This window comes from Mobula hypostoma, chromosome 7, assembly GCF_963921235.1.
Source record: "Mobula hypostoma chromosome 7, sMobHyp1.1, whole genome shotgun sequence".
Classification (NCBI taxonomy): Eukaryota; Metazoa; Chordata; class Chondrichthyes; order Myliobatiformes; family Myliobatidae; genus Mobula; species Mobula hypostoma.
This window is the reverse complement of record NC_086103.1, coordinates 15,690,327-15,705,255: the sequence shown is the minus strand read 5'-3', so window position 1 is coordinate 15,705,255 and position 14,929 is coordinate 15,690,327. Positions and strand designations below refer to the sequence as shown.

Genomic DNA, 14,929 nt, shown 5'->3' with positions numbered 1-14,929 from the left:
GTTTTTTGCAGCATCCAGTGTAATGATCATTTTGTTCTCCTTTACGCCGGTGTACTGAAGTGTGACAAACAATCTTAAATCTTGAATCACCCCTCCTAATCCTTCTGCTCAGCCACCACAGCTTTTTCTGTGTCCCCCCCCTAACCTCACCCCCTACCACCTACATACCCTCTCCCTCTCCCCATCTCAACGTTCAAATAAAGATTAGCTTTGTCACATGCACATCAAAACACACAGTGAAATGCGTTGTTTCAGCCGCCAACACAGTGCAAGGATGTGCTGGGTGCAGCCTGCAAGTGTCGCAGTGCTCTTGGCACTAACATAGTATGCCCACAACTTACTCACCCTAACCCGTACATCTGTGGAATGTGGGGGGAGACCAGCACACCGGGAGGAAATCCACATGGTCATGAGGATAAAGTACAAGCTCTTTACAGTCAGCAGCAGTAAAGCATTACAATAGTCACTACATGCTGTGACACCTCGCTGCTCTACCATGTCAGCACACCATTTTAACCCCTCCCTTGCTGCACTTGCACAGCCTCACACTGATGTGGTCAACACTGAACAGGTGATCCAGTCAAATCCTCAGTTGACGTTAGACCTGCATCCAGTAATTCAGGACACCATAAACTTCTGCTGCCAGTCGTTTCCCACGGTGTGATCCTGACGCAGAAGGCTATATGGTTACAGTGTCATTGAGGCTTCCGTCAGTCAGGGTCTACCGTAGGGACTCCAGCTCCAGAGGTTTCCCCCAGGGTTTACTTCTGAAGCCTTCCCCATGTGTGGGCATAGCCACAACACAGTGGAGGTTTGAGATCAGATCAGCCAGTAGCCTGCCTTTGCCCCTTCTCCTGTCAGTAGAAATGGTTTCACCGGGCTTAGTAGCTAAGCCACATGTGAAGGCCAGGAGCTGAATTTGGTTGTTAGAGGCTATTTGAGTTACTTACAGGGACACTTAATAGGTAGTGGGAGCTTGTCACTATTACCATTCCCAGCTATAACAACCTTAAAGAACCAATAACCACACACAATGCTGGAGGAAGTCAGCAGGTCAGGTAGCATCTACGAAGAGGAATAAGCAGTCGACATTTTGGGCCAAGACCTTTCATCAGGACTGGTCATCTTCCCCCTTCTTTTCCAGTCCTGATGAAAGGCCTCAACCTGAAATGTCGACAATTTATTCATTTCCTTGGATGCTGCCTGACCTGCTGAGTTCCTCCAGCATTTTGTGTTGCTCTAGATTTCCAGCATCTGCAGAATCTCTTGTGTTTATGGTCACGAGGATACCCACTGAATACCAATCCTACCCGTGGCACTTGTGCAGAGGCTGGTGGGTTCAGTGGGTTGTGAATCCCATTAAAACATTAAAATTGGAATGCAATAAAAATTGGAGAATCTTTAGAGAGGGTGCAGAGGAGATTTACCAGGATGCTGCCTGGATTAGAGAACGTGTCTTGTGAGGAACGATTGAGCAAGCTAAGGCTTTTCTCTTTAGAGCAAAGGAGAAAGCGAGATGACTTGATAGAGGTGTACTAGATGGTTAGAAGCATAGATGAGTTGACAGCTAGAGTCTTTTTCCCAGACTGGAAATAGCTAATATGAGGGGGCAAAATCAGAGGTTTCAAAGGTACATTTAACGTCAGAGAAATGTGTACAATATACATCCTGAGATGCTTTTTCTTTGCAACCATCCAACAGAGGAGTGCCCCCAAAGAATGAATGACCGTTAAATGTTAGAACTCCAAAATCTACCCCGCCCCCCCCAACTTTCCTCCCTCCCGCATGTAAATTTGAGACTGACGCCGTGCTGCCTTTGGAGGAAATGTGAGGGCTGGTGTCCATGGAGAGCAGTGACAATACTAACAGGGGTTAATGTGCTGTGATTGTCTGTTTAGATGGAGCCACAGCCAATGAGCACAAAGCCCTGATGTCTGAACTGAAGATCCTCATCCACATTGGAAACCACCTCAACGTTGTTAACCTGCTGGGAGCCTGCACCAAAGCAAATGGTAAACCAGGGGCTATAGTAACACCACAGGAGTAGAATTAGGCCATTCAGCCCATCGAGTCTGTTCTATTCCATCATGGCTGATATCTTATCCCTCTCAACCTCATTCTCCTGCCTTCTCTGCATAACCTTTGACGCCCTGGCTAATGAAAAACCTACCAACCTCCACTTTAAATATACTTAATGACTTGACCTCCACAGCCATCTGTAGCAGTGAATTCCACAGATTCATCACCCTCTCAATAAAGAATTTCCTCCTCACCTTTGTTTTAAATGGACGTCGATGGCTGTGTCCTCTGGTCCTACACCCTACACTATAGGTTCCCATGTCACAAGACTTTCTGAATGAGCCTACCATGGGGCACCTTGTTTAACACCCAAATTATCCAACTGCTCTGCCTTCACCAATTTGTTTCATCACATCCTCAAAGAATTTAATTAGGCTCTCCCCTTCCCCCCCCCCCCACTGCACCTTTCGTCCATCTCCCTCAGCCCCTTGACCCATCTTATTACACCTGACAGTTCCCAGTGAACCTCATAGATTGACAGGACATGTTTCAGGTACCAAATGGCATGATTTTTTAAAGAGATGTGATCTTCACAGTCTGAGCCAGCATTTAAATGCCTTAGAGAAGGAGGTGGTCAGCTGCCTTCCTGAACCATGTGTTTTCCGAACAAGTGAGGCTCCTTCCTGAGAGCTGTCATTGTGGGTGATATTTCTCCTGTAACCAGCCTGTCCTTACCCGCTGCAGGGCCCCTGATGGTAATCGTGGAGTACTGCAAATACGGAAACCTCTCCAACTACCTGAGGAACAAGCGGGAAGACTTCATCCCCTGCCGGGTAACATCTGCCTTTACACTCTGTCTTTTCGCTGTGTTGTCAGGTGTTGGATCTGTTCAGTTTATCCAGCCCTCCCGTCTTTCCCAGAGAATCCCGACCCTCACTGCCTCAACCACCAGCCCTGGCCAGCTTCCAGATGCTGGAACCATGCGGGATTCAGATTCGCATTTACTTATCACGTATACCTGCAGTGGAATGCGTGGCTTGCGTAACCACCAACACAACCCGAGGATGGTCTGGGGGTAGTCTACAAGTATCACCACTCATTCCAGCATCAACATACCGTTCACTCCCACAATGGCTCATACAAAAAGGCGTAATTTTTAGGTGATTGGAGGAAAGTATAAAATGGGATGTCAGAGCTAATTTTTTTTTACACAGAGAGTGCTGGGTGTGTGGAACACCCTGCCAGGGGTGGTGGTAAAGGCAGATACATTAGGAACATTTAAGAAACTGTTAGATAGATACGTGGATGTTAGAAATGATGATGATGACGTCGACTCAGACCTGGGAGGCCAGCATCAGGCATTTTCATGCCTTACAAGGCGCAGTCTGAAAGGCCGTGTGGGGAGCCACTCCTCGCACAGACATTTCACAGTATTATTTTACGAGGCCGAGTTGTGAGCTCGACATCAACCCGGCGCGGATGAGAGCGCGCACGGGAGGCGGTCTGTCACTGGATCGAACTCGGGAAGCTCCGTTCTCGAGCCCGGCGATCTCACTGCACCACCAGCCGACCTAAAAATGATGGTAGAAAAATGGAGGGTGATGTGGGAGGGAAGGGTCAGATTGATCTTAGAGCAGGTTAAAAGGTCGGTTCAGAATTGTGAGCTGAAGGGCCTTTACTGTGCTGCAGTATTGGATGTTCTGTGTTCAGAGGGACCACAGAAACGGCCACAATAAACAACACACACACACACACCACACACACACACACACACACACACACACACACACACACACACACACCACACACACACACACACACCACACACACGCACCACACACACACACACACACACACCACACACACCCCACACACACCACACACACCACACACACACCACACACACACACCACACATACACACCACACATACACACCACACATACACACCACACATACACACCACACATACACACACACACCACACACACACCCCACACACACCACACACACCACACACACACACCACACATACACACCACACATACACACCACACATACACACCACACATACACACACACACCACACACACACACACACACACCCCCAACCCTGACTCCAGGACAGGCTGCTCCAGACCTCCAGTCCTTGGCCTCAGACTCACAGACTTCAGGCCTCCATCCTGCCCACAGAATCCCAAGTTTCACAGCCATCAGATCCTGGAACTGTACAGGACGGCGTGGCTGTACAGCATCTCCTCCATTTGCCCTCCCAGATGCATTACCACCCTCTAAAAATGGAGGAGGAAGCATCTGACACATCAGATTGTAAAGAGGGTCATAAAGAGAGCTTTTGGCACATTGGCCTTCATAAAGCAAAGTGTTGAGTACAGGAATTGGGATGTTATGTTGAAGTTCTATAAGACATTGGTGAAGCCTAACTTGGATTACTGTGTGCAGTTCTGGTCACCTACCGACAGGAAAGATGTCAATAAAATTGAAAGAGTGCAGAGAAACTTTACAAGGATGTTGCCAGGACTTGAGGACCTGAATTACAGGGAAAGATTGAATAGGTTGGGACTTTATTCCGTGGAGCGTAGGAGATTGAGGGGAGATTTGATGGAGTTATACAAATTATGAGGGGTATAGATAGGGTAAATGCAAACAAGCTTTTCTATTGAGGTTAGGTGAGACTAGAACTAGAGGTCATAGGTTAAGGATGAAAGGTGAAATGTTTAAGGGATCATGAGGGTGAACAACTTCACTCAGAGGGTGGTGAGAGTGTGGAATGAGCTGCCAGCCGAGGTGATGGATGCACACATTTTAAAGAGGATTGGATAACTACATGGATGGGAGGCATATGAAGGGCTATGGTCCGGGTGTGGGTTGATGGAACTAAGCAGAATGACAGTTTGGCACAGTCTAGTTGGGCCGAAGGACCTGTTACTTTGCTGTAGTGTTATATGACTCTATCTTGTAGGATATTAGAAAACCAACTAGCCGTTGTGGTCTGTTCCAAAAAGCTGCCCAATCAGTCCCCTCTTGTGCTTTTTTACCTCACAGCCCCACATAGTTTCCATTTCCATGACTACTAATTGGGGTCTGTGAGTAACATTACGGTTAACATAACGCTTTACAATGCCATCTGTAAGACTGGGATTCAATTCCCGAAACTGTCAGTAAGGAGTTTGTGCATTCTTCCTAGGAACACCTGGGTATCCTCTGAGTGTTCCAGTTTTTTCCCATGTTCCAAAAATACACGGGTTAGGATAATAAGTAGGGTTAGTAGTAGCAGTAGTAGTAGTTAGTAAATAGGTTAACTTTGTTAGGTTTATGCTATGTTGGCGCTGAAAGCATAGTGACATTTTCAGGCTACCAAGCGCAAATTGCTAACTTGATTTGACGCAAACAGCACATTTTCCTGTATGCTTCGATCTACACGTGATAAAATAAAACATATTTAATTCTCTTCTCAAATTTCCAGTTAAATCTGTTCCCACAACACAGATTCCAGCCACTTTTATCATTAAAATTCTTCTCCGGGCCCCTGTTCACTCCATGTCCTTTGGCCACTGACCCCTCCTGCCATTAGAGACAATTTCTCCTGATTGACTCCCTCCCAGGGCCCTCATTATTATTCATGAAGCCTTCACATGTGGATGTAAATGAAGAAACACAAGGCTTGGCTGGCTAAATTGGCTTGTTTCCCCTTCCTTCGTTTTCCTGGGGGTGGCCTGGCTTCTGAAATGACATCCTTCTCTGTAGGAGAAACCCTGCAGAGAATAAAAGGCTTTCTGAGTGTTTGGAAGGGGAACAGTGGTCCTAACAATGCTAACTTGCAGAAACGTGCCAAGGGATTGCAGACACCGTTCTCGAGAAACTGTCCCCAGCACCAACTCAGAGATTTAAAACAAGCCATTAACATTTCCATTGTCTCCTTTCACGATCTTGGGACAAGCAGAGAGCTTCACAGCTAAGAAAATACTCCCAAACCCTGACAAATATTGTAAGGAAATATTTGTAAGTAGAAATGCATGATTCGCCACAAGTGGTCAGACAGAAGTCCCGATCAAAGTCCAGAAATCAACAGCTGATGGCTGGAGCCCGGAATCTGCAGTCCACTGGGGATGTCAAAGGAGCCCTGTCTGATTTCCACGATGCCAAGGACAGCCTGTTCTGGGGTTAGAGAACTACATATGTGGGTGGAGGCAGGAAAGGAGTCTGCCTTGTTGTGATCTGTGTTCATTTCACGGGTTGTTTTGAGGTACATGTAGTAAATGTGAAACCGGTGTCATGGCAGACAGGGTGGTGAAGAAGGTGCTTGGAACACTGGCCTTCGTCAGTCAGAGTCGGTGAATGTTGGAGATGGGATAATATGCTGCAGTTGTACAAGATATTGGTGAGGCTGCACTTGGAAGATCCTGTTCAGTCTTGGTCACCCTGCTACGGGAAGGATGTCATTAAGCAGTAAAGTGTGGAGGAGATTTACAAGGATGTTGCTGGGTCTTGGGGTACTGAGTTATGGAGCAAGGTTGAGCAGGTTGGGACTTTATTCCTTGGAGTATGGTAGATTGAGGGGTGACCTTACAGAAGTGTGTGAAATCATCAGGGGCAGACTGAATGCACATAGTCTTTTACCTAGGGCTGAGGAATCAAAAGCTAGAGGGCACAGATTTAAGGTGAGAGGGAAAAGATTTAATAGGAACCTGAGGGGCAACTTTTATCACCTAATGAGTGATCTGTCTGTGGAAGGAGATGCCAGAGAAAGTGCTTGAGGCAGATACATTAACAAAATTTAAATGGCACTTAGACAAATGGATGGGTAGGAAAGGTTTAGAGGGATATGTGCCAAAATGCAGGCAAATCTCTTTATTTATTTAGTGGTACAGCACGGAATAGGCCTTTCCGCCCTTTGAGACAGGCCACTCTAGCAACCCATAACCCCGTTATCCCTAACCTAATCACAGGACAATTGACATTGACCTCTTAACCTACCTGCTGTTTTTGGAATGTGGGAGGAAACCAGAGCACCCGGGAAAACCCCCCTGTTCCATGGGAAGACACTTAGAGACTCCTTACAGATGGCACTGGAATTGAACTCCAAACTCCGGAATGCCCCCAGCTATAATGTCGCACTAACTGCTGTGGGCTCACTCACTGTAGATAGGCATTGTAGTTAGTATGGACCAGTTGGGCTGAAGGGCCTGTTTCTGTTGGGTCTCACTCTATGATTCTAAAGTGAGTAGTGTACAGTTTGCAGCTGTAAACACTGACCAGTTCAACAGTTACTAGCCCAGGACACAATCATCTCTCACATCCTGATTCAGATTCGTTTGTTTATCACGTGTACAATGAAATGTGTCGTTTGCCTTAACCACCAACACAGCTTAAAGGTGTGCTGAGGGAAGCCCACAAGTGTCACCACACATTCCAGCACCAACGTAACATGTCCACTATGTTTGACAGAACAACACAACAACAGCAGCAAAACAAGCCCCTTTGCCACGCTCACACACGGGCCTCCATCCTCAGAACAGGCCATCGCCAAGCCTCCAGTCTCCAGTCTTTGGCTGTAGACTTGCAGACTCCCAGACAACAGGCTTCTCACCTCCAGACGTGCCAACACAGGCTCTTCGACCATGAGGCTTCAACTTCTTGACTCACTGGCTTCTGTCTTCGACCTTTAGGCTTTCAGCTCTGGACTTGCTGATCATGTGACAGACAGTGTACATGTGACGAGTTAGCTCCACCTGATGGAACATCTTGCTGACCCCCCCCCCCCCCAAAGCCCCACTGACAGGACGTCCTCACAAGAAGAAGGGAGGGATAGTAGGGATGTGAGCTGGCAGTTCATTGATCTATTGTGTAATGGTAAAACCAGTTATACACAAACTATTAGCAGCAGGAACCGCTCAGGTTCTTCAGCCCAACTCACTATGGTGTCTGATCTGATTAGCCCTCAACATTACACTCCCATTCCCCCAGTGGCCTTTGAATGAGAGTTGCAAAGGCTCACCTCCTTCTCTGAGAAAATAGTTCCATAAGACCATAAGGTATAGGAGCAGAATTAGGCCATTGGACCCATTGAGTCTGCTCCACCATTCCAATCCCCTCTCAGCCCCAATCTCTGCCTTCTGCCTGACCAGTCAAAAATCTATCAACCTCTGCCTTAAATATACATAAAGACTTGGCCTCCACAGCTGCCTGTTGCAAAGAATTCCACAGATTCACCACTCTCTGGCGAAAGAAATGCCCCTTCATCTCTGTTCTAAAAGGACACCCCTTAATTCTGAGGCTGTGTCTCTGGCCTTGGACTCTTCCACCATCCTCTCCACATCCACTCTATCAAGGCCTTTCACTATTCGATTGGTTTCAACAAGGATACCCCTCATTCTTCTGAATTCTAGTGAATACAGGCCCAGAGCCATCAGACGCTCTTCATATGACAAGCCATTCAATCCTGGAATCAAGTTTATGAACCTCCTTTGAACCCTGTCCAGTTTCAGAGCATCCTTTCTAAGATAAAGGACCCAGTCATGCTCTCAGTACTCCAAGTGAGGCCTCACCAGTGCTTTATAAAGTCTCAACATTACATCCTCGCTTTTATATTCTAGTCCTTTTGAAATGAATGCTAACATTACATTTACCTTCCTCACCACAGACTCAACCTGCAAATCAACCTTTAGGAAATCCTGCACAAGGACTCACAAGTCCCTTTGCGTCTCAGTTTTTTGTATTTTCTCTCCATTTAGAAAATAGTCAACCATTTCATTTCTTTTATTAAAATGCATGAACATACACTTCCTGACACTACTCCATCTGCCATTTCTTTGCCATTCAATGAACCTGAGTCATTCTGTAGCCTCTCTACTTAAAACTACCTGTCCCTTCACCTATCTTCATAACGTCTGGAAACTTTGCAATAAAGCAATTAATTCCATCATCCATCATCAATTGACATATAATGTAAAAAGAATTGATCACAAAACAGACTCCTATGGAACACCACTAGTCACTGGCAGCCAGCCAGAAAAGGCTCCCTTTATTCCCACTCTTTGCCTCCTGCCAATCAGCCACTGCTTTATCCATGCTAGAATCTTTCCTGTAATACCATGGGCTCATAGCTTGTTAAGCAGCCTCATGTGTAGCACCTTGTCAAAGGCCTTCTGAAAATCATCAACCCATTCTCTTTTGTCCAACCTGCTTGTTACTACTTCAAAGAATTCCAACAGATTTGTCAGGCAAGATTTTCCCTTGAGGAAACCATGCTGACTATGGCCTATTTTATCATATGCTTCCAAGTACCCTGAGACCTCATCCTTAATAATCAACTCCAACATCTTCCCAGCCACTGAAGTCAGGCTAAGTGGCCTATAGTTTCCTTTTATCTGCCTCTCTCCCTTCTTGAAGATCGAGAGACATTTGTGATTTTCCAGTTTCCAGGACCACTGTAGAATCTAGTGATGCTTGAAAAAGCATGACTAATGCTTTCACGATCTCCTCAGCCACCTCTTTCAGAACTCTGGGATGTACACCATCTGGCCCAGGTGACTTATCTACTTTCAGACCTTTTAGTTTCTCAAGAACCTTCTCTCTAGTTATGGTAACTTCACACACTTCATGCCCTCTGGCACCAGCAACTTCCACCATACTGCTTGTGTCATCCACACTTTGCTAGTGACTGATGCAAACTCCCTACACGACTCCCTTGTCCATTCGTCCCCCCCATCCCTTCCCACCGATCTCCCTCCTGGCACTTATCCGTGTAAGCGGAACAAGTGCTACACATGCTCTTACACTTCCTCCCTTCCCACCATCCAGGGCCCCAGACAGTCCTTCCAGGTGAGGTGAAACTTCACCTGTGAGTCGGCTGGGGTGATATACTGCGTCCGGTGCTCCCCGTGCAGCCTTCTATATATTGGCGAGACCGGATGCAGGCTGGGAGATCATTTCGCTGAACATCTACGCTCTGTCCGCCAGAGAAAGCAAGCTCTCCCAGTGGCCACACAATTTAATTCCACGTCCCATTCCCATTCTGATATGTCTATCCACGGCTTCCTCTACTGTCAAGATGAAGCCACACGCAGGTTGGAGGAACAACACCTTATATTCCATCTGGGTAGCCTCCAACCTGATGGCATGAATATTGACTTCTCTAACTTCTGTTAATGCCCCTCCTCCCCTTCACACCCCATCCCTTATTTGTTTATTTAATATATTTTTTATTCCCCCCTCCCCCGCTTTTTTCTCCCTCTGTCCCTCTCACTATAACTCCTTGCCTGCTCTTCACCCTCCGGGCTCCCCTCCCCCCAGGCCCCCCATCCCATGATCTTCTCCCTTCTTCAGCTCTGTATCCCTTTTGCCAATCAACTTTCCAGCTCTTGGCTCCATCCCTCCCCCTCCTGTCTTCTCCTATCATTTCGGATCTCCCCCTCCCCCTCCTACTTTCAAATCTCTTACTATCTCTTCTTTCAATTAGTCCTGACGAAGGGTCCTGGCCTGAAATGTTGACTGTACCTCTTCCTATAGATGCTGCCTGGCCTGCTGCGTTCAACCAGCATTTTTTGTGTGTGATGCAAAATACTTACTCAGTTTGTCTGCTATTTCATTGTTCCCCGCTACTACAGTATCGTTAAGCAGTCCGATATCCACTCTCGCCTCTCTTTTACACTTTTATATTTTAAGAAACTTTTGTTTTCCTCTTTAATATTATTGGCTTGCTTACTTTCGTAATCCATCTTTACCTTCTTAATGATTTTTTTTAGTCGAATTCTGTTGGTTTTTAAAAGCTTCACAATCCTTTAAGTTCCCACTAATTTTTGTTCTATTATATGCCCTCTCTGTCTTTTATGTTGGCTTTGACTTCTCTTGTTAGCCATGGTTGTGTCATCTTTGCTTTGGATTACAGTATTCGGGATAAGGTAGATGAACTTGCAGCACATTTGCAGATTGGCAGGTATGATGTAGACATCACTGAATCATGGACAAAAGATTATAGCTGGGTGCTTAATGTCCAAGCATACACATTGTATCAAAAGGACGGCCAGGAAGGCAGAGAGGGTGGCATTGTCCTTTTGGTAAAAAATGAAATCAAATCATTAGAAAGAGGTGATGTAGAGTTGGAAGGTGTGAATCATTGTGATTAGATCTAAAGACCAGCAAGGGTAAAACAACCCTGATAGGAGTTGGATACAGACCCCCAAACAGAGTAAAAGTAAGGTCTACAAATTACAGCGAGAAATAGAAAATGCATGACAAAAGGGCAATGTTACAATTGTCATGGGGGATTTCAGGTAGATTGGGAAAATCATGTTGGTGCTGCATTACGGGAGTGGGTGGGGGATTTCTAGAGTGCTACTAAATGGCTTTTCAGAGCAGCTCATGGTTGAGCCCACTAGAGGATCAGCTATTCTGGATTGGGTGTTGTGTAATCAACCAGAATTGATTAGCGAGCTTAAAGTAAAATAACCCTTAGGGGCAAGTTATCATGATGTGATCAAATTCACCCCGAAATTTGAGAAGGAGAAGCTAAAGTCAGATGTATCAGTATTACAGTGGAGTAAAGGGAATTACAGAGGCATGAGAGAGGAGTTGGCCAGAATTGATTGGAAAAGAACACTGGCAGGAATGACAACAGAGCAGCAATGGCTGGAATTTCTGGAAGTAATTTGGAAGGAACAGAACATACCTGTATACACTCCAAAGAGGAAGAAGTACGGTACCATGCACATTCAGTCCTGTATTCACCCTTTTCGATTTTGTCACACTATGCTCAACCTTTTGATTCCTAACTTTGTCTGGTTCCCATCCCCCTGCAACTCTAGTTTAAACCCCACCGTGCAGCATTAACAAACCTTCCCACTAAGATATTAGTTTCCCTACCAATTCAGGTGCAAACTATCCCTTCTGTACAGGTCCCACCTTCCCTGGAAGAGAGCCCAATGATCCAAAAATCTTATGCCGTCCCTTCGACACCAACTCCTTTGCCATGTATTAAACTGTATAATCTTCCTAGTTCCAGCCTCACTAGCTTGTGGCATGGGTAGCAATCCTGAGATCACAACCCTGGAGGTCCAGCCCTTTAATTTAGCACCTAACTTCCTGAACTCCCTATGCAGAACGCTGTCATTTCACCTCACCTCTGACTACAGAAGAGGGTCAGCCATTTGGTTAGAAACTCTTGAGTGGCCCTCTGAATCCTCCCTGGGAGTGTGTAATGGTACGGTGTGGAGGCAGCTCCTCTCTGTGCCCGACCGCTTTTTTTTACAAAATATCTTTATTATAAATTCACTGTTACAAATACAACCCAGTGACTAACACAATTACTACACAACTACTAGACAAACAAATATTGAACTAAAAAAATTCCATCTCTGTCAATGATGGCGCTAATCCCCCGCGGTGCCCAACAGTCCTGGAACGCCTCTATGGTTGCCGTGGACAGTGCGCATTCCTTCTCAATGGTTACCGGGCATTGACATTACTTGGCATTCTGCCCAGGCAGATCCCTCCACCTTTCAGTGACCCACGGTTAGCTGTGTCTGTCCCCAGGAGCATGAGACGGGACGGTGTGGAGGGAGCTTCACTCTGTGTCTGACCCCGGGAGTGTGTGATGGGACGGTGTGGAGGAGCTTCACTCTGTGTCTGACCCTGGGAGTGTGTGATGGGACAGTGTGGAGGGAGTTTCACTGTGTGTCTGACCCCGGGAGTGTGTGATGGGATGGTGTGGAGGGAGTTTCATTCTGTGCCTGACCCCTAGTTTGTGATGGGACGGTGTGGAGAGAGATTCACTCTGTGTCTGACCCCAGGAGTGTGTGATGGGACAGTGTGGAGGGAGCTCACACTGCGTCTGACCCCAGGAGTGTGTGATGGGACAGTGTGGAGGGAGATTCACTCTGTGTCTGACCCCAGGTGTATGTGATGGGACGGTGTGGAGGGAGATTCACTCTGTGTCTGACCTGGAAGTGTGTGATGGGACGGTGCGGAGGGATCCTAATCCTGTACACTGACTCTGTGTTGTTCAGCAGGAACGGGCACTGAAGGTAAGCAGCCATGTGATTTCCATGGTGGAGGTGGTGAAGGGGCTGGAGGACAGGAATCGAGGCAGCATAGCCGAACACCCAATCTGCGTCCGCACTGCCATGGACAGGATGCTCAGTCACCCCAAGGCCCTAGTGGAAGGTGAGGACCACCCTTGATCCCTATGTTGGTGCTTCAAATACAGCCCACTCTGTCAACCTCTGATCAGGAAACGAGCTCTGAGGAGGGCAAGTGGTGGGGTGATGGGCAGAGGGTTCTGTGGGAGGGAGTGGTGTAGATGCTGTGTGATTGACTGATGTAGAGGTTGGTGTGATTTTGAGGTGGGGTTCATGAGTTTAGAGTCACAGAACATAGAATACTGGAGGCCATTCAACCCACGATGTGCTGACATTTCAACCTAACCCTTCACTCCCACGTAGCCCTCCATTTTTCTATTATCCATGTGCCTATCTAAGAGTTTCTTATATGTCCCTAATGTGCTTCTACCGCCACCCCTGTTTTTGCGTTCCACATATCCACTACTCTCTGTGTGAAAAATACTACCTCTGACATATTCCAGTATTTTATCCAGTCACCTTAAAATTATGGCCCTGTCACATTAACCATTTTTACCCTGGGAAAAGGTGCTGGCTATCCAATCGATCTATGCCTCTTAACATCTTTACACCTCTATCAAGTCACCTCTCATCCTCCTTCAGTCCAAAGAGAAAAGCCCTAGCTCACCCAACCTTTCTTCATAAGACATGCTCTTGAATCCAGTAGCATCCTGGTAAATCTCCACTGCACTCTCTCTAAAGATTCCACATCCTTCCTACAATGAGGTGACCGGAACCGAACATAATATTGCAAGTGTTTTATAGAGCTGAAACATTACCATAAGACATGTTCCCTCATAGCTCTTGAACTCACCATAAGACTTCTTAACCACCTTATCAACTTGCGTGGCAACTTTGATCACTATCTATAGACTTGAATCCTAAGACCCCTCTGTTCCTCTGCACTGCTGGGAATCCTGCCATTGGCACTGTGTAGTGTCACACCTCTAGGATTTTGCCCCACATTCTCCTGCACTCCAATGAAGAAAGTTTCGACCTGTGCAATGTCGCTCCATAACTCAGTCCCTTGAGTCCCAGCAACAGTGTTGTAAATCTGCTGTGCACTCTTTCCAGCTTAATAGCATCATTTATGGTGTCCTGTACAACTGCGACATAACTTCCCTACTTCTGTACTCTTTGTCTGAGTTTCAGTGTTGGGAAGGTAGGGCAGGTGAACGGATGGTCAAGTGGATAGAGATTTGGAGTGATGTGGTATGTGTTGGGTGAGAGGTGTTGTTGAAGTGGATTAAGTGGACAGCCAGAGACTCATTCCCAAGGTGAAAATGGCTAATATAGGAGGGTATCATTTTAAGGTGACAGGAGGAAAGTATAGGGAGATGTCAGAGGTTGTTTTTTTAACGGGGGGGAGGTGGTAGAGGTAGATACATTAGGGAGATCTGTGCGACTCTTAGGCACACGGATGATAGAAACATGGAGGGAAGGGTTAGATTGATCTTAGAGTAGGTTAAAAAGTTGGCACAGCATTGTGGGCCGAAGGGCCTGTACTGTGCTGTAATGTTCTGTGTTCTATGAAGTGGTTGGGGGAAGGGATGGGAAGGTGGATGCCATGAATTTGGGGTGAGTTGATGTTAGAGACGTCGGGTTGTGTAGTCATGGCTTTGGATTGGGTGCATAAGAGTTGGTTGGGGGAGGTGGTTTGGGGTGGGTGGGTGTAGGTTGGGGCAGTGGATCCTGGGGTTGAGTGAGTCAGGTGAGATGGACCACAGGGATGGAGTCGTTAGCTGCCCAAAGCAAGGGTGTGTCAGGCAGGGGTTG

The 14,929-nt window shown here is 46.7% G+C and overlaps 1 protein-coding gene across 7 annotated transcripts in view; it reads left to right on the top strand.

Moving 5' to 3' along the window:
- flt4 (fms related receptor tyrosine kinase 4) overlaps positions 1-14,929 on the top strand; it is a 267,177-nt gene that overhangs the window by 205,488 nt on the left and 46,760 nt on the right. For 6 of the 7 annotated variants that reach the window (XM_063053080.1, XM_063053081.1, XM_063053082.1 and 3 more), the window contains 3 exons: positions 1,899-2,012; positions 2,764-2,852; positions 13,043-13,199. In XM_063053080.1, coding sequence (XP_062909150.1) covers positions 1,899-2,012; positions 2,764-2,852; positions 13,043-13,199 — 360 coding nt within the window. The remainder of the gene's footprint in view (positions 1-1,898; positions 2,013-2,763; positions 2,853-13,042; positions 13,200-14,929) is intronic. The other variant, XM_063053079.1, reaches the window with a different exon arrangement.